General features: G+C 43.2%; 1 protein-coding gene across 1 annotated transcript in view; it reads right to left on the reverse strand.

Annotated features, from left to right (window-relative positions):
• Positions 1-809: 809 nt before the first annotated feature.
• CPS1 (carbamoyl-phosphate synthase 1) overlaps positions 810-27983 on the reverse strand; it is an 85923-nt gene continuing 58749 nt past the window's right edge. Inside the window, exons 26-38 of the mRNA XM_034065453.1 lie at positions 24079-24273; positions 23448-23515; positions 21587-21662; positions 18252-18329; positions 17551-17658; positions 16805-16894; positions 15313-15483; positions 13868-13942; positions 10423-10521; positions 6053-6112; positions 4478-4590; positions 3803-3932; positions 810-2532 (exon numbers count right to left, since the gene is read on the reverse strand). Coding sequence (XP_033921344.1) covers positions 2434-2532; positions 3803-3932; positions 4478-4590; positions 6053-6112; positions 10423-10521; positions 13868-13942; positions 15313-15483; positions 16805-16894; positions 17551-17658; positions 18252-18329; positions 21587-21662; positions 23448-23515; positions 24079-24273 — 1362 coding nt within the window. The 3' untranslated portion in view covers positions 810-2433. The remainder of the gene's footprint in view (positions 2533-3802; positions 3933-4477; positions 4591-6052; positions 6113-10422; positions 10522-13867; positions 13943-15312; positions 15484-16804; positions 16895-17550; positions 17659-18251; positions 18330-21586; positions 21663-23447; positions 23516-24078; positions 24274-27983) is intronic.

Consider the following 27983-nt stretch of genomic DNA (forward strand, 5'->3'; position numbering starts at 1 on the left):
GGGATAGTGTGGACACAGATGGGTCTGATTAAGGGTGGAAGGACATTAGTGTCACCTGCTTCAGGAGAGTGGGGAAGTGACCAGTGTTTAGCACCAGAAAGAAAACATTATCACTACATAGTTACAGAGTACTCAGTATATATTCAGCCCTGGTGTATTTTTCTACTAAATTCCACTCTAATTATGTGAGAGTCTGTGGACACCAAAGCAGCTGCAGTTTAAGTATCTGCAGCTGCTGCAATAAGTAACAACAGGAATGTGTAAAGCCAGACTAGATGTGGTTCTGGGCAACGTGAGCTAGTTGAAGGTGTCCCTACTCCTTGCAGGGGGGTGGATTAGATGAGCTTTGCAGGTCCCTTCCAGTCCAAACCATTCTATGATGCTATGTATAGGCACATACCCTGTCAGGTATTGGCAGGAGCATGTTTAAGAACTTGAATTAGAAGCAGTAAAGGCTTTCCCATTTTCCAAAACTGACAGCCCCTTCTTTAAAGTTCCCATCTCTCTGATGTTTCTTTGCCCCCTGCTCTATCACCTGGCTCCTCACTTACATTTCACATGTCCCTCCTGGGGAACCAGGGCTCCTCCTTTATCTTGTGTACATGCAGCTGAAGAGGAAGAGCATTCATTTTGTCCTGCTGCTCTTTCCCCACCACCTCCTCACCTGAGGCACACAGCAGATCTGCATTAAATGATGCATTCACTCTTAAATGCAAGAATGATGGTCTCTATCAGGCCAGTGCTCATCAATGCTTAAAAAAATGTATAAATGAATACTGAAAGAAATAAACGGGAGAATCCAGGCCATGCAGAATTCCAGCTGAGCAGCTGTCACAATCCAAGGCATTTATTTCATTTTCAGCTCACAAGAGAAGTGACAGAATAGAAGAGGAAGAACAAGAGAATTCTGACGTGTTGCATTGTCACTTTCTCCACTCCTAGAGACAAAGCAGGCTGGGGGGGGTGTGAGATGACACCAGCTGTTAGTGGGATTTTTGCCACTGAAAACAACATGCAGGATGCACTTCCATGCTGCTTCTCCAACCACCATTAGACATGCATTTCACACCGGAATGGGTGAACATCAATGGCTTTGGGCTCTTCTGCCCAAGTTTTGGTTTGGTTTTTTTGTTGTTGGGGTTTTGTGTGTTTGTTGTTTGGGTTTTTCAGTAACACCTCTAACAGTGCAAAGCTCTGTGCACAGCAGGCAGGGCTGTGTTCACCACAAGAGTTAATAGTGAAGAAATGCCCATGACAAGAGCACTTGGGATGTCAACCACATCAGAAATGAAGTCCTCACCTGGTTCAAAATTTGGTCTTGGCACTTAGTACCTATTTTTCAGAGAGTCCCATGGTACCCAAAGGCATCACAGCCTCTGCCCACTGGACAGGATGCTGGGACATCAAGTCTAGCTCATGCTTTGCCAAGAAAGGTTGGACCAGGTGATCCTTAGGGTCCCCTCTAACCTGGTATTCTATGATGCTTTCAGTGCTGATAGCTTCAGAAAAAGCACTGCTGGGTGGTACCCAGCTCCCACGTCATGACACAAAATGTTGGACAGCCACAACCACAGAAGTCTGGGGGAGTTCTCCACTTCTGAAGCCTGACACAAAGCTGAAATAGCCTTTAGGATACAGGGAGAGCCACCTGAATTCAGAAACAGAATTAATAATGGTAACAACAGCCTGAAGGATTGAGTGGGACTTGGAAGCAATTCCAAGACACACACATAACAGCCTTCCTCTCCATCAAATCTATAGGTTGAAGATGATGATTCTTGGGCATGGTTACAAACCAAGTAAAATATAGCTGCATAAAGTCTGTCAGCTGTTGTAGGGAGTCATGGGGAATTCATGTTCCTCTGCCTTTAAAGAGCTCCTATCACACATCATTGTGGCAGGTATCCATGGTACCACTGGGTGGATCAAGCAGCAGATAGTTTGTTACATAAAGTCATAACATCCTCAACAATCAGCAATGGGAAGGGAATGATAAGTGTCTTTCTATGAGAGTTTGGGACCAGGCTCTAGTAGTCCAGCATGAGAACAGTTGGGAGTTCAGGCCCAAGGGAGGCATTTCTAAGGAGGAGTAATCTTGGTTAAGAAAAGAAGGAACCAACCCCATGTAGTATCATTTGTATCTCCTTTCATCTCCTCTGCTATGGTGGTGGCTGGATCTAGTAAGTAATTAATACTTGATCCTCTGTGGAAATGGGAAGAAGATGGTGGAGAAGCTGGGTAGAGGACGGCTTTCCACTGAGCCATCAGAAGTATTGGCTAGGAATTAGTTTGTGTGAGTTGGAAATACAATCAGTACAGATGGTATAAAATACATAGTTATATATTATGTATTATCAGTTACAGGACTGATGTGAGAACCCCTCTGTTTTGTGGTGCCAGAAGCAGTAAGACTGCAGGTTGGAGATAGTTCTTCTATGCAGTGCTTCCATTTTCAAACTGTCTGTAGTGGAAGAGACTCCTGGAGTCCAATTTCCCAGAGTATTTGACAGCTTCAGCAAAAAGCTTTGTCACCTGTCAATATAAAGCAGAGGAGGACTGAGCATTGCAAAGCCTTCTGCAGGAGGCTGAGTGACAGAGCAGGGTCCACACTTCTACACTATCACCCTGAAACTACCCTATGAAGGTCAAGTCCTTGAGTCCATCCAAATCAGTATCAGTTTCAAGGTGACTGCTCATGGCTGTTTCCTCCAGCCCTCTGGAGCCTGCTTGTCCTGCTGGAGAGATGTAGAGGTGCTGGGCTACTTTGGCAAGACAGCTCTGTGCCATGAGAGCTGTTGTTTCCTCCTACAGCCCAAGCCTTAAAGAGAACACAGGGTTGTTTTCCTCTCTCAAGCTCAGGGATTAAAACTCCACAATCAAAAGGGTTCAATGAAATGCATCAAGCAGGTGTGGTAATCAATTCTGGATGGGGACCCCTGCTCTGGTTGTCAGTGTGTGTTTCACTGGTAGGCAAAGGATGGGTCTTCGATTTCCATTCCTGCTAATGACGTTTGGCATTACCCTGCCTATGAAATTGCAGCTTGGCATTCTCTCTGCTCTCCACTCACTCCAATCACAGCAGAAGATTTCGCACAGCTGGACACCAGTTCAAGTCACTGGGTTCCATGTCAGCGCCCACTGAAATCAATGGGAATTTGGCTGTTGTGCTTAATGAGAACCAGATGAGGCTCTTGTGACAGTCGAAGCCATTTGCAAAGGAAGTCAAGGCACTGCTGGCAGCAGGAGTCCCACTTTGCATTACTAAATATCTCTTCCCCTATCAGTATGTGAAAGGGGTTTATCAGGATCGACAAACACATAATGACTGGCAACTGGGGACTACAACAGGACAGGCAGCAATTCCACTTGGATGGCATTTTGGAACTGGATTGCCCCAAGGATCATTCAAAAAAGCCTTGCTACCTCCTGCTGTAAGGCTTAAGAACCAACCTGGAAAGAACATCCCACAAAAAAACTGTTCCCATGCATAATTTAAACATGGTATAGGCAATCCTGTGCAAGAAGTTTGTTCAGAGGTGAAAATGATACAGGAACAACTTCAGCTGCACTACAGGACTCAAGATTGTCTTCATTTTGTGCCGTTGTTTTACTTTGAGCAATGTTATTTTGTATAGGAGCAAAAAGAAAATACACTCAAACCATTGTGCTGCCATGGTTTGCAGGCACACTGCTATTTGTCAGAGATAATGAGGGTCCCAACACACTGAAATCTGAGGTCACAAGTGCTTGAAAGCTCTAAAGCTCTTACAACTAAAAGAAGAAAGAGCAACATGGGAAGTACCTGGAAATTAGTGAGCAGAGCAATCCCGCTGTCTATAGCCATCCTCCGGATCACGTAATTATCATGGACAAACTTGGTGTTGCTGTTAGGCAGGTTAATGACCAGATCTATTTTCCTATCCCTTATGAGCCTGAAGAGACAATACACAAGAAAGCATCACAGTGTGTCTTGTGTAATGGAAACCTATGATGAATAAGACAACCATGCAGGTAAACAACACTGAAAATGTTCCTTTGAGCTTAGTCTCAAGGAGGGTTGAGGAGTTAAAGGCACTAAGCTGTGGCTCAGGAGTTTGGGCTTTATTTCTGTTCTATTCAGGTGATACAAAGCAATATTCAGCCTGCAAGAAGCTCAGCACAACTTTGTTAAAGGTATGACTGACTGTCATTAGAGACTAAAATATTCAGATCCCATGTATCCTTGTGTGAAAATGTAACACGGAGCAATACATCCAAGCCCTGTTAAACTGGGCTGTTCAATAAGATGTTCATTAACTAAGTTGAAACCTCCCTGCTGTGGCAAATCCAGACAGAATCAGATAAAGCAAGACTTTTAGATTGACTCCGAAGTCCCGTTAAATCACTGTCATTGATCTTCATAGAGCCAGCAATTTGCCCCTTCTATTTGCTGTCCTAGATGTTAACACAAGTTTGACAAGGTGGGTATTACTCTTACCTCCTGACTGGAGGGAGGCTTGGATTCTGGCTTTCCTGCGATGGCCATGCCACAGGATTTGCTGGGATACCATTAGCATTGAGCCACTCTGAGGTTGCTTCTGTGGCATAAAGCTGTTAAGGGAAAAAAGGTTACTTACTGTGTGCTTTATACTACCTGAACTGTTCATTTACTGCATGTGGGTCTGACCCAACACACAGCCTGCTTGTCAGAGCTGATTTTGGAGGGCATTTTTCATCACAAAGGTGTCTCTCCATACAGAGATACGCGCACAGAACAGCATGACTTTCCCATCGCTCTGTTGTCTGTGATTTGCCAATGGATGATAGTCAAAGAATGGTCGTAACACATTCAGAAGCAGTTAAGTGGCTTAGGAAAACCCAAATCCCTCTGACATTCAATAGGACTTAAGTTCAGTCTCCTGTAATTTTGTTCTTTTTTGGCCTAGGCACCAAGCTTTGAAAGGCAGAGCTGTAAATCCATAAATCCAGTAGCTACACTAATGCCACTGAGGAAAAGAGCACTAAAATACTCTCACCAGTCTTCAGTGGCTGCCTTGTCAGTTAATGTTGCAGTAGGGATATGGATGCAAAATCATGCAAAAGAGTTACAAGAGGGATGTAAACACCACCAAAGCTGTCTGCAGCTTGTGAGTAGTACTGAAGGTGAAGCACTGGAAAGACCTTCTCCACACAAAAGGGCTTCCCTTTCCTCTCCTCCTATCATATGTGCAATCCTGTTGGCATTTTTGTGTCTTGTAGAGCTTAGAGGAGTTTTATGCTGCTTTTGGCCTGGATAGAGGTAATTTTCTTTATAGCAGCTGGGATGGGGCTGTGGTTTGGATTTGTGCTTACATAGAGCCAAGGTATTTTCTGCTCCTCACACCACCCTACCCATGAGCAGGCTGGGGGTGCACAACGAGTTGGAAGGGGACACAGCCAGGACAGCTGATCCCAACTGACCAAAGGGATATCCCAGACCATGTGGCATCATGCTCAGCACATAGAGCTGGGGGAGGAAGAAGGGGGGACATTCAGATTGATGGCGTTTGTCTTCCCAAGTCACCGTTACGGGTGATGGAGCCCTGTTCTCCTAGGGATGGCTGAACACTTGCCTGTGATGGGAACTGGTGAATGAATTCTTTGGTTTGTGTTGCTTGTGTGGGGAACTTTTGCATTTCCCACTTTGCTTTACCTACTTCATCTCCATCCATGAGTTTTCTCACTTTTACCCTTCCAATTCTCTCCCCATCCCACTGGGGTAGTGAATGGCTGTGTGGGGCTGAGCTGCTGGCTGGGCTTAAACCACAAGTCTGTAACACAACATCCTGGCTGCAGGCTGACAGCAGAGCCAGGGTTGTTCTTCCCCTCATGACAGTCCCCTATGTTCAACCAAACAATCATGAAAACTGCTGGTTTATGGATCACTTGGCTAAAAAAACCCCTGTTATACTTCAAAAAACATCCTTTTTCCCTCTACCTCCAAATAAACTCCAGTGTTCTCCATTTCTGTAGCAGGCTGAGGACATTTCAGATTTTGAAAACACTCTAGCTTTAAATAACTGAAAGAACTTACCTTAAAGCCTTCCTTATGCAGCAGTTCTGCTACACTGAGGAATCTGGGGCGGAAGGACTTCTGGAAAAAGAAATTTATAATTCATAATACAAACCCAGAGCCAACATCATTTGGAAGTAAAGATAAGATGACCTCATGTGGACATCTGCACTTGAACAAGCCATTCTGGAGCTACAGGTGAGTGAGATTTGAACCCAGCATAACGTTCTTCAGGATGCTGGAGGTGCAGCAACACAAAGATCAGATGCAACACATGCCCTTCTCAATGCCAAGGCAGGCCAAACCTTGCTTTTACCCTTAGCCTAGCCTGGCCATTTGCAAGTAAGATTACTGCAAGCTCCCTTGTCACTGCTGGAGCTCCTCATAGCGTAACCTTTATGGGTAAGAGCGCAATGTTTTGATATTCTGAAGGGTGAATGATTTCCTATGAAGAAAGGGAAACAACAAGGGTTTTCTGAGCACTCCGCAAAGAGCCTTATTCTGAAAGCCATCTCATTCTGTACACTAACTGGAAAATATAAATACACAATGTGACAGGGTTGGCAGCTTCCCAGTCAGAGAGAATGGTTCTGCCTTCTGGTCAGGGTCAGGCTTTCACAACACTATTATAAACTTCTATCAAACATGTACTGAACACTTGTGACACATAAAACAGCCTCTCCATGGAAAGAAATTACAGCTGTCAGCCTGCATCCGAGCTGCCTCAGATTTACAAGCTCCCTGAAAGAACCTGTGTAAGAAACCATTAGTTCCTAAAGGTGAAAAGTACAAGCAGATTTATGCAGTGGGAGATATTTATTGTAGGTGAATTGTATCCTTTTTCCTTTATCAGAAACGTTCTATTTCATATAACCTCTCTCCAGCATGCCTTGCTATTTGTGAAGGGTTACATCTTCAGTTAAGTCAATACCGCTACACCAGTTCTCACTGAGATTCAACTCAAAATGAAGCCCACTCATCTCCTGTGATAATCTTGAATCCTGTATCCCAATGCAGCGCGGAGCCTGCACTAACTCCGCTGTGTAAGGAACCAAGGCAGAAGGTTACCTTGAAACAACAGGCTGGGAGTGCTGAGATTTAAAAATAAAATACTCCATCAATGCTTTCTGCATCTCGTGGTCACCAGCACAGATGTAAGGCAGATGCACTCCATCCCAGAGATAACACTGAATAGGCCAATCAGGGAAGAAAATAAAATGAGCTTTTCAACTCCTCTTGCGTAAAATATAAATTGTTTAATGGCAGGCTCAGGGTTTCAGCATCATGGATTTCTCCAGATTGTGAAAAGAGGTCAGACCATCAACTTGTATAAACTGGCAGGGATTCATCTGTCTAATGAGGAAGCCATTCTTCATTTACCACGGGAGAGCGTCAGGCCTTTAAAATCTGGTGGAATCTTGACCCATGGGATGTCAGAGTGCTCACAAGGGAAAGACACCCCAGTGGGCTCATGGTCCTGGCTGGCTGCCCAACCTGCCTTGTGCTGGCCCACAGACCTCACTGAGTGCTCACTTGTTTGACCCTGAGGAGGATCCCTTTGTTAGCAACACAATCCTAGTAGGATTACCACTGGAACTGCAACCTGTTAAGCACATCCATGTGGGAACCCCTCACATTAAGGCTGGGTTCATTACTGGAACCTGTTTGGAGTGCAGATCGCAGCACACACTGGACTCTTGATTTGCAAACTACTCCAGAGTGATATATTTGCAAGGTAATCAAGATCTCCCTCTCTACTGCTGTTAACTACATCTATTTGATGCCTTCAAGAAGGAAGCCTCCTCTCACCTCCACATAATCAAGGTGCAGGATACCAAACAACATAAACACGTTGAGTCTAGACACCTTTAAGGGAAGCAGAGTTCAAGACCATTTCATAGAATCATAGAATAGTTAGGGTTGGAAAGGACCTTGAGATCATCCAGTTCCATCCCCCCTGCCATGGGCAGGGACACCTCACACTAAACCATGTCACCCATTTGGCTTCTTATTTCTCTGCCTGCAAGAGCTAGAAGTCCAGTCTAAAAATCAGAGCAAGCTGCTAGTCATGGAGCAGTGAAACCTCCAAAAGCAGAATATGTTTGGAGCTCACCATCCACTGCAGATGGAGCATCGTACCTTCCTCAAAGACAACCAAGTGGGCTGATGTATGTGCTCCTGATCAGCCCCAAGTGCACCAGAACAGCTTGCAGATACCATCCTGCAGTTTGAAAGCCAGGGACCTCTGCCTGGGGAAACACCTTCCACCCTGTCACCCCCTCATAGCAATGACATTTACACACTGATTGTGGAGAGGGTTGATCTGGCATCTGTCCTTCTGAGCCTCTATTTCCCCTCTGAGGAGACACTGACAGCTTTGCCTCTTTGATGTAGATGACCCCATGTTTGGATTAAAATGAGAACAACGCTGCCAGTGTTCACAACCCACCTTATGCCTCATTCCTTGTTTCTGCAGTGAGAGGCTCCCCTTTCCTCCAGTCCTTAACACTCAGAGAAGACCACTCACAGACTACACTTCAGGTCTAGGCCAGGATTCCAACCTTCCCTTCTTACAAGGCTTTGTTTCCCCTCTGTTTCAAAACAAACCATTGAAAAGGAGGTAGGTGACAAACTCAAGTTGCAAGGGAGCGATCCATGGTTCTCAGCATTAACTTTACGCTTCTTGGTTTGGAGTTTAATTATGTAAGAAATATGCTGAGATGAAGAGAGATCTTTACGTGATTGATCTGTTGTTTCCAAAGGTTTTTTTGCAAGAAAAAGAACTGTAAACCACTCATTAAAGAGGACAGAATCTTGTTGCTTTTAAAAGGTTTGGGAGGTTGAGCTTTTGAGGTTGTTTTATCTTTTTCTTCCCCTTCTTATTTTTGTTAAGACCTTTGTACAAAACACATTTGGCTCAGTTTAGCAGATACTGACACAGAACCTACATAAATGCTTTCTATAGCTAAAATTACTCTCTGCTGCCTGTTCACTTCTAGCTGCTATCAGGAAAATAAGCTTAAATTTTAAACACTGAGCTCTATCCTTTTATTTTCTTCTCCTGGCTTCTGTTTTCCCCTTTTTCGGATGGTGTTTTAAAATGTGCAGTGATTAGATGTACAGCAGACACACAGCACCAACTGCCCAGAGTTTCAGACTGAACTTTTACACTTTATCTAGGCAGCAAGCAAAGACTTTTCTGCTAATTTGAGGTATCTTAGAGCAACAGCTTCAATCTGCAGATGTGTATACACATGTGTATACTTAAGGACAAAGCAGTAATCTGTGTTAGCAGAAGTTATGTTCCATTCTGGTCACTTTCCATGCACTTCCTTCACATCCTCTGCTGGCACAGGCAGCCCAACACATTTTTCACACCCCAGTTGTCTGACAGGAAAATTCATCTATTCCATTTGTTTTATTGGCTTTATGCAATCATGTAGGACATAAGCTTCTTACAAGCAGTAATGCCTCAACCCCTAAAATCCAAGCTCTAATCTGGTATGGAATCATTTGAACTGCAGAACATGTGTCTGAGAGGAAGTCTCTAAGAGGAGAGAGCTCTGGCAAGATATGGAAACCAGAAACACTACTACACAAATGTAGCATTGGTCCTTCTTTTCTGAGCTGCTGATTCCTAGCTGACAGGAGCTGCATGGTAGGGAACAATATTGGCCATGCACCATCATCAAACAGGGAAAGGAATAATGGCAGCCATGCCTCTAGGCAGCCAGGAAAGCAGGCTGCAGGGTGAAGACTGTTGTCCTTTAATTCCTAGCGCTACTATACTCAAGTGTATTCCCACCATGACTCCAGCAAGGAGAGGAACATGACCTGGTGGAGGTATTGCCTGATATCTTATTGCCCAATAGTGTTATAACTACAGTATATATAGAACACCAAAAACTATCCCACAACACCCTAAAAACATAAAATGACAGAATGGTTTGGGTTGGAAAGGACCTTAAGATCAACCTGTTTTGATGGCATGATGGCAATATCATGTTTCCTATAGTCAGATGATGCTACAGTTCTGCCTGGAATGAAACAGGGAAAGCTCAGCAGGTGTAGCTTTGCAGTGTGGAAACTGCTTCACTGTTCTGGGGGGATGGAGGAGGACTGGTTTCAAAAAGGCAAGAGACAATGTGTATATGAAGGGAGTTTATACATTAGGATTGGAAAGTAGCATCCTCAGGGTGCCCATCTGGGAGAAAGCAAGGAAGGGGCACTGAGTTCTAGCTGGGACATTAGTCTGAATTCAAGAGTATGTTCTTCAAGATATATTGCCAAGAAACACATTTAAGCCATAAAGACACCTGGATGAAAACAAGGCAACAGTTACTGAGTTCCTCTGTGTCAGTCTTCTCTCAGCTTTGATTTTTAGGACTCACCTGGATTCCAATCAAAATTCCTTCCTTAGGAAATGTAAACCCAGTGGCAAGCATAGCCTTCTGAAAGGCAGAATACACATCCTCCCCAAAGCATGCGACCTGGCAAAGAAACAAAGAGGGCAACATGAGGCGAAAACCCCAAACCAACTCAAACTTACTGCTTTAAAAAGAAACAGGATGAATTCTTTAAATAGGCTCTTTTGACTGCTCCATGTAAAATCAGACAGCTTTTGTATGGAGCTTGCAGGCAGGGGGGATTAGAAAATCATTGCAGACAAATCTCATCATTTTAATGAAGCAATAATGAAGGAATCAGCAACGTTTTAGTTTCAAACAGCACACCAAGGAGTAACAACAATTGATTCTGCTGAGTTATGGGAATGCTGTACACAGCCTCTGCTTCGATCTTTGGGAGTACACTGCAAATTGTTGAACGTTACATAATGCTAAACCAGCAGTGACTGTTCTGCAGGCAGGCACGGTGCACTGTGTGCACACTGTGAATTGGGGTAAGACAGTGCTGGTGCTGCCAGGTACTTCTGGCCTTTGTTGTGAGTAAACCACATTATAAAAAGATAGCTTTTCATTTGAAGTCCACAGAGGTATGAAATTCAAGTAAAATCACAGAATGGTTTGGGTTGGAAGGGACCTTAAAGCTCATCCAGTTCCAACCCCTGCCACAGGCAGGGACCCCTTCCATTAGAGCAGGGTGCTCCAAGCCCCTGTGTCCAACCTGGTCTTGAGCACTGCCAGGGATGGGGCAGCCACAGCTTCTCTGGGCACCCTGTGCCAGCGCCTCAGCACCCTCACAGGGAACAGCTTCTGCCTAAGAGCTCAGCTCAGTCTCCCTTCTGGCAGGTTAAAGCCATTGCCCCTTGTCCTGTTGCTACATGTCCTTGTAAAAAGTCCCTGTCCAGTTTTCTTGTAGGCCCCCTTTAGGCACTGGAAGAAAAGAACAAAGCAATCATGCTAAATCATGGTAATTTACTTTGTATAAACTAAACCCTGGTAAAGAAATCAATGCAAATAATTTAGCAGTTCACCATCATTCAGAACTGCCTGTGGAACTCACTTGCTCACAGGTGGTAATGATCTGAAGGAACTAAAGTGTGTTCCTTACTAAACTTTGGGATTCTGATGACAAAGAGAGGAATGCATGAATGGTAGTTTGTGAAAGTTAAAAATGACAAAAAGAAAACAAAATGAAAACCCAACCAAACCAATCCTCACTTTTTCTGACCAGTTACACACGTGCTGAAAAACAGAAGCAGAAACTGCCCCAGATTTTTCTCTTTGAAATAAGAAATCTACACAGAGAGATAGGATAAACGTTTTGATGAAGATTGCTGCCCCATTTTCCTCTTATGGTCCTTCCCATCACAAAGTGAGCCCTCGCATTCATGGGCTGTTACCATGGTGAGCAGAAACCAGTATGTCATGGTGTAAGAACAACAACTGATGATTTGCCAGATTTTGTACATTAATAAAAGAGCAATGAAACAAACAAACATCCAACTAGGGAATCACAGGCTGGTTTGGGTTGGAAGGGACCTTAAAGCTCATCTAGTTCAAACCCATTGCCATGGACAGGGACACTTTCCACTAGAGCAGGTTGCTCAAATAATGACAACTAGCATGTCAGCTTTTCTCTAAACACTCATCCTTGAGTATTCAGGCTGTTCTGCAGGGTATCTGCCTGAGGGATTACATATGCCCTGGACTGCCGGGCAGCAGACAGCCTTGTAAGGCTTGGAGCAGGGGTTTCCAGCCTGCCAGGAGAGGTTTATCACGGTGTGGTCAAAACAGCCACAATACACCAAGGGAACCGCAGCACTGTGTCTTCTACTGTTGTGGGAACCATGACTTCCAGCAAAATACATCTCTGCCAGACAAATGTGACAAATCCAAGCCCAAACCAAGCTGTGTGTGTGTGAAGAAAGTCTTTGAGGAATAATTGAGCATTTTACCCAAAGCAAGCTATTATCCTTACTTTACTCATAAGAAAGACTTTCATAACTGTCACATTTTATGGCATTTGTGAATATGGATCTTTCCAACTCATAAAAGTTAATAATCCCTTTTTTATGGCCAAGGTAATCGCTAACTCCATATAAAGCTCAGGAAAATAATTCTTGCCCTTAGTTACATTTTTATTCTTTTTCCTTCTTTTTTTTCTGGGGGGGAGGGATGTCTCTGTAGTCAATTTTGTTCTGAAAATAAGTCACGAAGTCCCTTGGCTTTCATCTGCCCATTCACTACACTGAAAAGAAATCTTCTGCAATACTGATTTGCTACACATTCTGAAGAGTAAAATAAAGTAATTCTGGGAAGATGTAGAAAACCTACAGCTGTTCTTCCCTTGTATCTGGGTATAGTGCTTTTTCATACTAAAATGATAAGGCTTTCCTAATGAAAGCAGCTCATGTAGACATACCCAAGCTCACATCAAATAGAGCAACCCAGGCTCTGCCACCTGCCTAGCTATGGTAGAGCACAGTTAAGCCTAATCTAATTGCCTCAGCATTTAATCACTTCCCAAGTGGGTTTTCTAGCCCAGAACAAATTTCTTGCTACTTCAACTCTTCTCTAGAAGTAACAGAACAAGCAAGTCTAAAGATAGCTTGGGTCTATCTACAGGAATTGTTGACAGCTCACAATAACTCACAAACAAACCTCTTTGTTCTACATGAGTTAATATCTCTTCAACTGACATAGATGGAAACCTGTACCCCTTGAGGGGTGAGAGCTCCCATCAGTGCTGAGCCTACACAGGAAGAGGAGCAGCTTTATGCCTTCACAGTGTGCCAAGTGTACACCAGAGACCCATGTCAGAAGCAACTCACAGCCCTGCTACAGAAAGAGTGGGTAAAGTAGCCCAGTCTCCCCCTCATCCTACTGACAGCCAGTACCACAGCCATCACATTTTATTCACTCTTCCTTGCCTTTTCCACCTAGGGACATGCCTTGATTGTTACCAGGCAACAAGAAAAAATATCACCACACATATATGTTGCCTTTAAGTAACCAGCACACTCCAAGCCCAAACGCTCACGACCTGGAGTCTTGATGCTGCTCTTCTGGTATGTGTCAATGGAGGGATTTGAAAGCTGTAAGCATTTGTCTTTCTAGAAACAGATGATTCATAAAACAGACTGACCCGCCAAGAACCTCCCAGAACCCAACAGCTCTCAGATAAACTCATTACAGGCTGTCACGCCTATCAGGTCCAGCTCATGGAGCTGACATGCAGGTAAAGAGGGCCATCCAGTGGCTGAATAAACTGGGTTTTCCAGGACAATGTGTTTCTACAGCTATGAAAGATGCTTTCAATTTTCTGAAGAAGCTACAGATGCCATCATGATTCAGGCAGTAATAAGATCAATTTCAAAGATTCATGATGTTTAAGGCCCCTTGGTTTAAGAAAAAATAGCAAATCAAAAGATACCTCCCCAGTAGAGGCCATTTCACATCGGAGAACAGGGTCAGCATCTCTCAGCCGGGACCAAGAAAACATTGGAGCCTGGTGAAAGGAAGAGGGGGGGGAGAGAAAGAGAATGAAAACTTAATGGATCATTTAAAAACATAAAAATCCAGCTACACTTGGAAATGACAGAGAGAGACAGACATGAACTGATCCAAAAAACAGCACCGGTCAAGGCTGGTAAGCAGCTGAGCACTTGGCAAATGAGCTCCCTCAGCATCTTGATGATGGGCTGGAACAAATAAACATGTATTTCACCAATACATCATCCTTCTAACCCTTGCAGTCCTGCTTACACTCTGATGGCAGATTTCTACTCTCTGGTAGCCCACTAACACTATCATTTCTAGGACACATTTGGAAGCAGAACATCCACACAGAATACATGTCATATAAAAGGCTTTGTAGGGAAGTATTCAGAATATAGTCGGGTTTTCCACCCTGTAGCCAACATTCCCTGGAGAGACAAAACTCTTGACTGTTAAACTAAACACAGGGCAGAAGCCCCAGGCCTAAATACCAGACATTTATGAAAATAAATAAGATTCACAACAATAAAAACGTCTCAGACTAGAATTTAAGATCATATATATCTGTTGTATCAAAATCAAATGTAAAGCTACTTCTAGACTAACTGGCTTGGCAATAACCTGAGCTGGCTTGGACCACAGATTTGGCTTATATTTTAATAGGTCTGAGTCTTTTATCAGTAGAAGACTGTTAGGTGCTCTCTATGTCCTCAATTTTCACTTGATATGGAAGGTATTAAAGCTTCAAAGCGTTTGTAGAAACAATTCTCATTATCCATTGTATTTTCTGCTCTGCTGTTCTAGATTTTTATGATTAGGAATCTCAATTGGTCTTTTTCTTCCACTAAGTATTCAAAAACAGCTACAGTATACATTGGTACCTTGGGTGCTATATAAGCTTAGTAATTATGAAAAGTAAAATCTTAGCTGAAATTAAAGGACCTGAAATTAAAAGACTCACTCCCATTTTAACTGGTGGTTATATAAAGGGGATTCCATGTATTCAACAGGCCATGTCCCAGATCCTGAAGATAAAATTGGAGGGGCACTCAAAAGATATGTACATGCATATATTAGTATTATGAAACAGCCTGAACTCAAGTGCTCAATTCTGCAAGTGCATATTCATTATGTAGTTCATAAACATGATTCAGAGTAGGTCAGAAGAGATAAAGGAAGATTGATTTTGTTAATAATCACTGGCTAATTTCCCTTTGAGTTTTCTCTAAAGTTTCCAACATACATTACCTTCATGCACACTACAAAAGGTCAATTTGGCCTTTAGCCAATGAGTAAATTAATCTTTCTGGGCATTAAAGTACTAATTGCCTATTAATGCTCTGTTTTCAGGTTTTCTTGGAGCTCTTTTGGAAACCATACCTTAATCCCAACATATTTGGATGGAATAATGGGATGTTCCAATGTGGGGAGAGATGACTCATTAATCTCTTTTCCAATCATCACTTTTGTGGCCACATCAATGAAGTCCACACCCAGAGCCTTCGATACAAAAGGGAAGGAACGTGAAGCCCGCAAGTTGCACTCTATCACCTGATGGGGTTAAAAAGGAGAAATACCAGGGTCAGGGACTGTGCAGTGAAGAAACAGATTGATCTTATTTCTGGAAATCAGTCCTTACTCCTCTAAGTAGAGATGCTCATCAGATTACCACATAAAAGAAACAGAAACTGAATTACAAACAGCAGTGAGGGATGGGTAGTGCCCAGCTTGAGATACAAGAAGCCTGATGTTCTGCAACTGAGTTTCATCTCTCTTGTCTGAAAATTAGAACTGAGAGCAATCCAAAGTTCACTTTGGAAAATGTGTTGCACTATACCCTCAGGTAATGTGCAAGAGGCAAGGAAACTTATGCACAGGCATTAGATACAGCCTTTAGAAGCCTACTCTGTGCTTTTTCCATGGTAATGGCACTTCAGGAATGACAAGAATCTTTACCAATGTGCCTCATCCACATGCAGAAGTCATTCAGTGACCCAAGCAAGAAACAAAGTTCTGTATGCTGCTGAGAAGTGCACCATGGAGTTGTTAGCAAAAGAGGAATCCCTGTGAGGGAGAATGGAGGATGGGAAGAATAGGTAAGTTAAGACAGAATGACAAGCACAGCTGAGGAAGGAAGGAAATACTCCAGCCTGCCCCTCTGTAGAGTTTCTGAATAATTATGTGTGAAACAGAATCAAGGTGAAGAATGGCAAGTACATTTTTCTCAAGCAATAGCTAAACAGGATCTTTCACCAATAATGCATCTCTTCTATACCACACATCAGGTTTTCTTTCCATTCACCGCTTCCTCAGTCATACTCTGCTCACATTCCTCTGATCTTCTTCCATTAGCAACAGAAAGCCAGCTGTACTCATGAAGGGTCAGAGGGCTGTGCTTCTTTTGTTGATAGCTACTAGGATCACGCAATTTAGAAACCATCTTAATGGCATATGTTAAAGGCTTAAACAAATTTTATTGCTTTCTTTCCAGTGCTATGGCAGGCTTATTTTAATGATCAAATAGCTTAAATTAGAAAGGATATCAGAGATAGAAAAGCAACGATGTTCAGTGCATAGGCTGAGGCACAGGTCCCAGTGCTGTCCATCATATTCCAAACTGATAATTTTGGGAAGGACAGCACCCCACAGTGAAACAAAGCCAGTGCTGCCAGCATCAGACCCACCTCACCCCCCATGCTCTCCCCTATGTAGCCAGGTGTGTGACTAGGTGAGCCACACATCACCAGACAAAGGACTCAGAAGCCCACAGCTGCCACTGTCACAGAGTTTGCATGGCAGGGACTGCAGGAACCATACACCTAATTAGGTGAAGCAGAGCCTGACTTCCTCCAATGGCCACAAGAGCTCTTACCAGCACATCATTCCCTCGCACCAAGAACTGAATGTTGAATGGACCAGAGATGGCAAAGGCATTTGCAATCTTTTTTGTAGCAGCTTTTACCTATAAAAATAGATAAAAATGTGTGTGTATGTATAATAAATAAATCAATCCCATAAAATAGACAGCATCGTGTCAAAAAATCACCTCACATCTGCATTCCTTTAAATGTTGTATCTCTCTGCTCTAGCATATTTTTTCCCTCTACCCTCATTCTGGCACATTTCATTTAGAAAACACATTTTGACAACTAACTCTGTATCACTACGTTTATTCTTGAAGAGGAAAAACGTCAATGTTAGGTGAAGTTCATTCATCCCGATATCCTTTGTGGAAAAGCAGGCAGCTAGAAAGTCATACACCTCATCTAATCATTTAAGGACTGTGGGAGAAGAGGAAGTGGAAAGTGAACTGTGGCATATAAATGAATGAGACAATCCTCTATTGCTACAGGAGCTGGTTTTAAGCCAATGAACCAAAAAAACCCCAGTGAGTCTGAAAGTGCGTATGTCTAATGCTTAAATTAAAGGATGATCAGACAGAATAGCCAAACACAGGGAGCACACTGACATCCTACACTTGCATCTATTGCACTGGCCTTTAAAAAACCATTGGTGATTTGTTTTCTCTGTTGGTGACTGAGTTCTCCCAAGCAAAAGGGGAAAGCAGCTTCAAACTCTGATTTTCTTCTCTCTTTTCAGTGGTACTGCAATGCCTACCTTCTCCAAGGCTCCCTGGCTAATAGTCTGTGTGGGTAACATGAGTGTGGCATCTCCAGAGTGAACACCTGCATCTTCCACATGCTCTGAAATAGCATGTGAAATAATCTGCAGACAGTAACAAGACAGCAGTTAGGCACCTCACCCTCTCCCATGAACTGGTTCTCCATCACCTGAACAGAGCTGTATCCAAAAGAGAATACAAATGGGAAGTGGGGGGGGAAGGAATTTCCCAATATTTAGGCCTGAAGCAGACACAAGACATAGGAAACAGGGGGATGATATTAGCATCTCTGGTTAAACAAACTGCAAGCATGATAAAACCTACCACCACCTGGGGTTCCTAAAGTTACCTTCCTCTCTAACACACTGTGGTAATATCATAACACATGCTGATACAATCCCCACAAAAGTCGTTTGTGAAGCCAGTGATTTGTCAATCCAGTGATAATTATGTTCTAAAGGATTCCTTCAAATGGTTAAGTAATACTTTACCTCCCCCATGTAGATGTATACAATAAGATAGGTTGAGCTTTCCTAGCATGATGTTTTTGAACCTAAGATGAATTCATCTTTACTTGTTTCTCTGCTCTTCTCAGCATGACTCCATGGCTGTAGAGTAAATCACTGAAACCACACATTTTCACAAATCTCTGATCCTGAAAAACAAACTTAACATTAAAGAAAAGCAAAGTTCTTACTTTTCCTGCCTTAGCTACAGCATCCATTTCCACTTCACGGGCATCTTCAATGAATTTTGTGAGTACCACAGGGTGATCCTGCCATCAAGACAAGATAAAAGAAGACAGTTTTTATTTGAGAGGATGGGGGAGCCATCCATGTGCTCCACTGTTCATTACCAGCAAACCTTTGGAAGCAGAATCACACAGGACCAATCTATTAATATCTTTATTTCCACAGATAAGTGAACTTTGCAAAGAAATAATGGAGGGGAACTTGTTGGGATTTCCCTAAAGCCACTGATGAATTAGTTTGTGTTGTCCATAAAGTCACAATGACATGGTAACTGGGGGCAAAAGCCACAAAGAGCTTTTAGGTGAGATCATGGCAGAAAGAAGAGAGTGGGCCATGTGCATGGATCCAGTGGTCCTTACCTCCATGATCTTCAGCTCTTCCTCCCTCTGAGCCTCCCAGCACACAACTGCTTCATAAAGTAATTGATTCTTAGCAGACTTAATGACTTTGTGTAGCGTTCACTACTTTAAAGAGTTATTTAGGCAACCAATCCATTCCTTTCTCATTTCTCTGCCTGGTTTCCTAAGTCTCCCAGGGAGAGTTGCCCTAATTATAGTTGGCCACAAGCAACCTGTCCCGACTCCCAGTAGGTTCCCTGGCATACAGTTTTCCTTCCTCTTCTTCCTGCTTATTTCTGGGATGCTAGCACACACTTCCCACTCTCCCCTAGCGCCTTCTCCTTCCAGACATCAGCTCCAACAGACAGTTAAAAATCTAATCTACATTCTTCCTGGCCAGCTTTATGTCTCAACATTTTACCTGTCCCAGCCACTATTAACTGCCTGTTATTTAGTGGAGAATAAAATGGACTAAATGACACTCTGTGCATGCTCAAAAGGCTCCTCCTAAAAAAAAAAACCCAGAGCAACTCCAAAAGCTACAAGACAATTCCTTCCATTTCTCAGTGCAAGGGTAAATTCACAGGCAAGGACAATGCCACAGCCTACACAGCTTCATAAATTTAGAGGCTTGTGTCCTGTAACTCTCTGTCTTGCTGCAGTTTTCCACCAGAAGATTTTATGTCTGTAGAACTTGGCTTACTCCAATGTGTCTCAACCCACACAAGGAGTTTTGAATATGACTGGCAACATAAATGCCATAATGACACAAAACTAACAGCAAAGTAGCTAAAACAACAAACCACCACTGGTCAGGCATTTTATCTGGAGATGCTCTGTTGGATGGAGCACAACCGGGAGAAGCTTTGTAAGCAGAAAAATGAAGCCAGTATCCCACAGACTGAACACGTACTCAGGTTTAGTTGTATGCTCACAGCTAACAATAGTGGGATCACTCACAGGCCATAAAGCCTTGATGAGACTAAAAACTCTCCCTCATTTGGAAGCAGGATACAATACTTTTGTTCCGGTTTGCCTTTTGCTACCTTAGCTTCAACTATACTATAGTTTTTGTCCATATGAAATACTAGATGCAAAAAAGAAGTCTTTCCATAGCAATTTGACTACACTAGCAAAAATTGAGTGTGGAAATCTAGTGCAAGTCTCTGCAGGAACAGGGCTAGAGCACCTGAAGACTCATGGTGTGAAACCACTCATGTGTCAGTGCCCTTGTTTGTATGGCAGAACTGGACGCAAGCATCCCATGGGAGCATTCACTCTCTCCCCTAGGAATACATCATGTATTAACTTCAACTCCCAGCAGGGCCTCCTGTAGCAGGGATGGAACACCTCAGCAATGCAGAACAACACTGCCCAATTCAAGTCAATCAAGCTGTGCCAAGTTAAGCTGACAAAGGGTCACTTTCCTGGTCCTATAGGGTATCCATGGCCATCACAAAGCCATCCAGCAGCACAGAAAGCCTGCTTCTGTCTATGTGTTTGGAAACACAAAGCAGAGCACTTAAAGTACAGAAGGAATCAAGGTGTTTTGGGTGACTGAGCACTGCTAAGAATCCAGTTTCCACTAGTGGTTGACCCTGTAGGCTTTTGAGAATTAGAACCCCTTCTGATGGAAGAAACAGTGATACCCTCCTGCTTTCCAAAATCCCCTTAAAGTTGTTCAAAGATGGTGCTGAGTGGTCTGCTTGCCTCCAACACTTACCTGTCCTTCAGGATGCAAACTTTGCAAAGTCTCACTCTTTCATTCCATCTTTTCTTGCAGAAATGCTACCTCATACACTTAAAAACCACATGTTTTTGTTCTTGTTCAAGCTTTTATCACCTAAGAAATCCCCTGAATAAGCAATAATATGTCTGGCTTCCATAGCAAATTGTGTTTTCAGAGAGTTCATCTTTGACTTACTCATTTTTAACTCCAAGATTCCTGTGACAACAGTGTTTATGGTGCTACAGTACTGCTCTGAACTGCTGAAAGGTCAAACTGTTGAACTCTGTATGGTCTTCATTCAACCTCAAGTGTTTAACTTTCTTCTCCTGCCATATTCTCATCTCCCCAGACATCCCTTGTACAATAACACTGATAGAAGGTATAGAAGAAGTTCAGGGTTTGAGTTGCTTACTATGTTCTGAGGCGTTTATGTCTTTGGGAAATTACTTAGATTTTTCTTGTCTAAATTTCAATGTATTAAACCAAGTCCTTCACTTTGCTAGGATAAAAAAAAGGACACTTAAAATCCCCAAATTAGCTTTTGAAAGACATTTCAAACGGAACCCAGAGCTTTCATCTTGTGCATTGTGTACTCTGCAGATCAATAATCCCACTGGATTAACAGCGAGCAGGCAGTGGTCCTGCTTTTGTATCAGAGGAAAACAGTTCTCAGCACACGGTTTGGAGAGTTAAAGGTCACAGCAAAAGCTTGCAAATGTTGCTGCATTTAAAAAGGTTAAAAAATTAAAAGTCATTGGTGAGATTGGTGAGAGGGAAGATGCCAGGATGAAGTTTGAGGTTGGTCAAAGAAACCAGGCAAAACAGGTCAGAAAGTGAGTGAAAGATGCTGTCAGTTCTGTGCTGGCAGCAGAACCTGCTACTAGTGAGCTTGCATGGGGTAGGAAGGGTGCCAGCCAGCTACCCCTACATCTATTTACATAATGAACCACTCAGAAATTGATGCCTAGGTACAAGAGCTGACTTCCATCCCCACTCCATGGGGGCATCCCAGTGGTGTCAGTTAAGGATGCTTGCACAGGCTCCCATGGACTGCCTACTAGAGGAGTCAAACTCTGATTTCACTGCCTCCTCATCAAACAAGGAAGGGAAAGGGCAAGGAAGATGCAACACAGAAACAGAGAGATGGAAAACACAGAAGAGGTGAAACAAATACAGCAAACGAAAAACACAATAGCAGCACAAAGACTGGTACCTGAGAGACTCTGGTGGCTTCTGCTAAGAACTTCTTCATTTCCTTTTCAGTGAATACAACATTCATTGCAGATCCACTGTGCAAATGGCAAAGAAAAGAGATCAGCCTCCACTGTGACTTTGAGGGAGATGATCAGCATGTTAGATACCACAGCACAGGGTTGCCAGCTACCTTTAGATGACAGATTAGCCAAGCAAGCTCCTGACTCATCGCTTGCTCCACTCTGAACTGAAAGAAAGGCAGAGCTGATACCTAATGAACCTCCAGTAAGTGATTCAGTATCCTTTGACAAAGGTTTTACAGTGGTCATTTCTACCACTGATGCTCAGCTTCCTCTTTGTTTTGATGGGCAAACCCACAGAGGCTGTGGGGAAAAGTACAGGAAGGATCTACCCTACCAAAATCAGTCACTTCAGGCTATGATAAAGAGACACAAGTACCTGTGTGATTATACTTACCTGACTACCTCTTCAGCTGATGTAAATCAATAGTGTTCAATTAAATCCAAGGGCCTATGTCAATAGCACCACTAAGGATGCAAGCTGGTACACACAGTAAATAACTGATGGAAATAATGCATTTAGTTTTCCAAGGCAACTGGCAAATATTAAAGGCTGTATCTGTTCAAAGGATGATGAAGTCTAGCTGTGGACCTGCTGCTGTTCTGCAAAAAGAGGCCAGGCTGTGTGCTGTGCCAGAGCTTTTCACTTTCTAGTTTCTCAAGCTTTACATCCTTTAGTTTCATCTTTCTCCCTGAAGTTGCCCTAACCTGCATAAACACCCTTTAGTAAACACTTACATGGAAAAGGCCTATACTGGATTTAACACAGATGGAAACAGCAGGCTAAAAGAAGTATTCCCTAAAAACCAGAAGAATTACATCAGGAGCTGTTTCTAACTTCTCCCCTTTATCCAAGTGCTGGTTTTTAGCTGTGCTCCACAGCCCCACTGCAAGCTCGAGAAACTGGATAGAAAAATCACATTCAGCAGTTTCTCCTAAAGGATATTTCCTTGAGGGTTGGACACCCAACAAATCCTTCTCCTTTTTGTCTTTTTAAAAACAAAGGTGTTGTGGGTTTTGTTTTTTCTCCTCTGGAAATGAATGGTGCCTCTCCATTTTGATACACATCTCTTTGTCATGCGGAAAGGATCCTGTCTCCAATTTATTTTCACTTGTAAACTGTGCCCAGCAAACTGTCTCTCTGTGCCTAGTCATCCAACTCTGAAGAAACTCCTCACAGGGAAGAGTGATCACTCAGAAGGTGTGAGTTTGCTGTGGGTATGCGCTGCTATAACGTCTTCAGAAAGTCAAGCTGTTGGAAATGTGTGGCTCTGCACAATGCCTATTTAATGAGGAGCAGCTGCCACAATCTAGGGACATAAAACATGCCTGTAAGCAGAGAAGCTTGGCAAATAAGAAGCTGAATTCGAAAGATGTGCTGTCATATTCTGAAAACAGATGCCAACCCCAGTAAATGGCCTCAGCATGTTCCCTTCTTGTTTTCCTGGTGGCAAACAATCTTCTGGCTCAATTGTAGTCTCAGAAACCTTAAGTAACATCATAGATGGTTTGTGGGTTTAGCCTTGAAGCATGGAAAAGATAATGCAGTTAAACAGACATTCTTACACTTATGTTCTACTTTTGATCTGTGCCTGGTGAACATAAGGGGTCCACTGGCTTGCTGGATTGGTTTATGCAGTTGTCCCACCCTTTAAGATAGTGGCACATGCATTAAGATTTATACCACATGCACCTAGCACAGCATTTTCCACACATCCCCTGAAATTACTCTCCATTGTCTCAAAGTAGTTGGGGTAGTTCATACCCCAAAACTGATGAGCTCTGATGGTTAAGCCTTACCTCAGAACATAGGAAGGCCTCAGCAAACAAGGGTAACTCACAGAGCTTGCAAATTCAACTGCATCTCTCTAGAAGAAAGAAAGGAAAAGCATACTGTGAGCAAGAAGATATTTTGAAGTCATTCCAAAATTTCACCTCTAACTGCATTTGAACTTTAGCAGCCATTAAGACTTAGGGGGTGAGGGAGAAAATCGGGACTACAGCCAGGGCTGAATGTAATACATCACTTCTTAGTTCCAGAGTTGTCATCTTCAGATCTTCCCTGCCCATAGAGCTTCACCAGGAAAAAAAGAATGATGCTGACACATTTCTAATCCTTTGCCATCTCCACCTCCTGGAACAGTTTTCAAGGCCAGCTGGATAAACTACAGTAGCCTGAGAGTGGTGCTGACTTCTGCTGGCTTCATAGCCCATGTTGAGTAAAGGCGATTGAAAGATACTTCCTTTCCAATTTCCATCCCACTCTCAGAGATGCTATAGCATCACTTTACAAGTTCCTCACCATCAGCAGTAAAAAGCTGTCAAATGTATCTGGAATCTTGAAACGTATCAGTAAGTTGATCCACCCTGAGCAGATGTTCGTAACAAGCCCCACTGCTTCATTGTTTCCCAGATGCATATCCCAACTTACCAGTGTGCTGACTGCCTTCCAGGGAGCCTGGGCCACATGCAGCTTATCCAGAACAGCTGAAAATACAGAGCGATCTTCTGCCTGGTCAATCTGCAAAGGACTTGTGCCAAGGATCTTCACTCCGCTCTGGTGCAGTGGAACTGCCAAGTTATTGGGAATCTGCCCTCCTACAGAAATAATGCAACCACTGCATCCCTGTTGGCAGACAGAAAGGGGCACAGTCACATCCAAGTTAGCTTAACATGAAGAGCTGCTATAACTAGGAATCCAATATTTAGATTATATCACTTTTCAGGTTGCTATGAGCAAAGGTAGATCATAATTGTGCTGACCCAGAGGCTACAAAGTGTGATTCAGAGCATGTAGCCTCTCTAAAACAGCAATATCCTCCTTGATATCACTCAAAACTCAGCAGTAACTTGAGGCCAAATTCCCCAGGAAACCAAAGCAAACTGCAGTGTTCACAAGCCTTTTGACACCAAGCCATATATAACTTCTGATATAGCTACAGACTTACCTTCTTTTCATGGCATGTTTAGGTGCTGCTGCTTTCCTAGTGCTGATCTGACATATGCTCCCTTGCTTCACACAGAAAGGGTGCTGTGCTATGAAAGTGTGACACCCCACAATGAAACTCAAAACTCTGCTTGATGGGGTCAGGTCTCCTTTCTGTGTTCTCCTACACATGTGAACATGGGGGACCATTAGATCTGAGCCTACTTCCACCTTTGAACACAGCAGCATGAACAAACAGGATGCTTTAGGTTCCCTTTCTTTCTCAGTCAAGCTGCTATAAGAAAGCAGCCTCTCCCATGCTCATGGTCAGAGACTTCCAGAGTAACAGACATGCACCCAAAGTCTTTTTCCCCCTACAGAATTGCAAGGAAGTAACCTCCAGCAGAGACACAATGGGAAACAACTGCATCTTCATTTTTCTGCCAGCACTGTACTTTGCTCAGCAACCAACCTCCCCTAGCCTCAGAAGCCAGTCTTTAAGGAGTGCTCACTGCTGACTTCTTGCTGGCCTGTACAAAGCAAGAGTCTACTTCAATAGAGCACAATCCACCTGACAGCCTGTGATGGGGAATTACTCTGGATACACTTAGCCCCTTTTTTAACTCAATCACATTACTCCTACCTAGCTCCTCATTTCTGGCAGCACACTCACTAGTAACAACTATTTCAGCCAAACTACCATATATGCTCTTTTCCATTATTTGCAAGCACTTCAATTCCAGAACTGAATGAGGCAGGACAAGAGGCACAGCATCCTTCAGCCACAGAGGGCACATTTCATGTCTGTCACTGGGTAAGCACATTTTGAGGGAGGAAATAATAAGCAGCAAATAACATGAGCCAGGTAAGGCTGCTTGCAAATACAACTATTTCTTCAGGGCAAATATGGGCATTTTAGTTTTACACAGAACCCCTAATGCTTTCAAGTACAACCTAGTCTGATGTGAAATCTTTCAATAGTAAAAGAAAGCCTTAGAGTACCTGCAACAATTATGTGGCCCTAAGTTACATTTAGATTGCATAATAACTGAGGGTAATTCAATAATGGGCACTTTGCTTTCAACTTAAAGCTGGTGAAACTTTGCCCAAAGGAGAAGCAGGCCCACAGGACAACTGCAGTGAAAAAGCTCTTTGGAACCATGTGTATTTTGCACAGTTTTACCCACCTTTAGGAAATGAGAAACATAAATCAAGTGATTCATGGCTTGGCTCTATCTTTTAGAGTACCAGTGTTCTTTTAATTAACAAGTGTGTTTTTCCTGAAGATGGTTTGCCCCACTGGCCTTCCTGGAAGAAGAACTTCTTAATGAGGGACTGAAAGGGATATAAAGTGGCAGATCTGTAAGCTGAGAGCAGGATGGACTAGAAGTGACTGAGAACCACCAGATGATAAGTGCTACTACAAACCCTACTCAACTTTAATGTGGTTAATTTCCTACCATAATAAAACTCCACTAAAAAAAGTCTGGCATTTGAGCAGCACTTATTATCCCAAGGTCTGCAAGATCACTGTTTGCTTTACATGCTAATATACAGTGCTGGAGACAGTTTCTTTTCCTTTTCACTGTGCAGTCACTTATGGGAACACACGCTGCTGCCAGCCGACAGTGGCCACCTGAAAGAGCTTAGGACAGGGAGTAGTAGAGGGTGGAGGAAGGACAGAGACTCTTTCAGCCCCACATGGGGTTGTCTGATAACATCAGAGCTTGCTATCTCCAACTCAGAAGAAAAATCTGTTCCTTACTGCTTCCAGACCCATCCAAAATACAGTACTTATCTCTAGTCCCTGGGCCCCTTATCATCCCACATAGACAAGAACCAGACAGTGAATAAGCAAACCCCCTTCTTGCAGCTTGGAATGGTTTCTGTTTGATAACAAGTCAACCTAGCTTTGCTGCCAAGGTCAACCAACATCTTAATTTATCCTCAACACACTGGAAATGTGAATGTCCCAGCTAACAGCTTCTCTTCAGTTGCTGCGTATTTCTTCCTTTAAAATAATTCAAGTCACTGGGCCTCTAAAATCCAAATAGTGCCTACATCCAAGTTGGAATGGCACTGGGCACTCCAGCCCCAAGGAAGAAAAGGAGATGGCTTATTCAAGCAGAGAGCAAAGAATCATATACTCATTTTTACTCCAAAAGAACCACAAATTGAGACCCTGCTGCTGCTTCCATCTTCCTTTAAAATTCCACTGTTATTTCCCAAAGTATACTCTCACACAAAGAGCAGCCCACTGCCCTGCAACAGGACTGCTCCGCTGAGGAATGTGAACAGGCAGAAACAGACTTCACTGCATACCACTTCATCATCAGCCATATTTTAATTATAAAGAAAATGAATAACATCTTTGCCATTAGATACCTTTAAGATATATGCTATACATAATCTCGTGGAAGAAGCCTGGAGAGAATTATTTTCCCCTTTATAACAAAAATCAGTCTTTTTATTACTACCTTGCTTTTATGTCATTAGTAATACAGTTGGGTTTTCTTTTTCCCTGAGTTTGAAAACAAATTAGACCATTAAAATTGTACCTAAGAGCCTCCTTTAGTTTTATGAATTGTTTCAGAACAATCCTGGAAACTGAAAAAGAATCAGAAGAGGCCCTCAAGCAGATAGATATTCAAATAAAATGGGAACATCTTCTCTGGAAGCAAAGAGCCAATAAATCTGAGGGAAGGATTAGTTTTGTCTTTAAGTTATTGTCTTCATAGACTGCCACCTAACATTGCACATTGACAGTAAATTAAACTTCCCTCCAAAGCAGGGCTCTGCTGTCCCCAGTGAGTCACAGGAGCTGTGAATGTCAACTGGAGGGGGGGAAGTAAAAGGAGGACACGAGAGAGAGAAAGAGGAGGGATGGCTGAGTACATCCCTGGGGTAGGACTTCATCTAGGTGTGAAGCTACCTCTTGTAGGTGGCTGGAACCTGCCTACCATCCTGGTGGTTACCTTGCTCCCCAGTTGAGCTCCATTTGCCTGATCAGAAAAATTGGGACAAGGCAGTACATCTATTTACTTGAGCTAAATAGTCACCAAAGGTTTGCTGCTAATCCTAAAAATGTTTAGGGAGTTGATGTATCTGTTGCACAGAGGGAAAAGGGGAGCACTGTGTGCAGTTCTGGTGTCCCCAGCAGAAGGACATGGAGCTGTTGGAGCAAGTCCAGAGGATGGTCAGGGGCCGCAGCATCTCCCATACTAAGACAGCCTGAGAACACTGAGGCTGTTCAGCCTGGAGAAGAGAAGCTGCATGAAGACCTCAGAGCAGCTTCCAGTGTCTGAAGGGGGCTACAAGGATGCTGGAGAGGGACTATTCATCAGGGACTGCAGTGATAGGACAAGGGGTGATGGGTTCAAAACAAAACAGGAGATTTAGATTAGACATTA

This window comes from Melopsittacus undulatus, chromosome 8 (genome assembly GCF_012275295.1).
Source record: "Melopsittacus undulatus isolate bMelUnd1 chromosome 8, bMelUnd1.mat.Z, whole genome shotgun sequence".
NCBI lineage: Eukaryota > Metazoa > Chordata > Aves > Psittaciformes > Psittaculidae > Melopsittacus > Melopsittacus undulatus.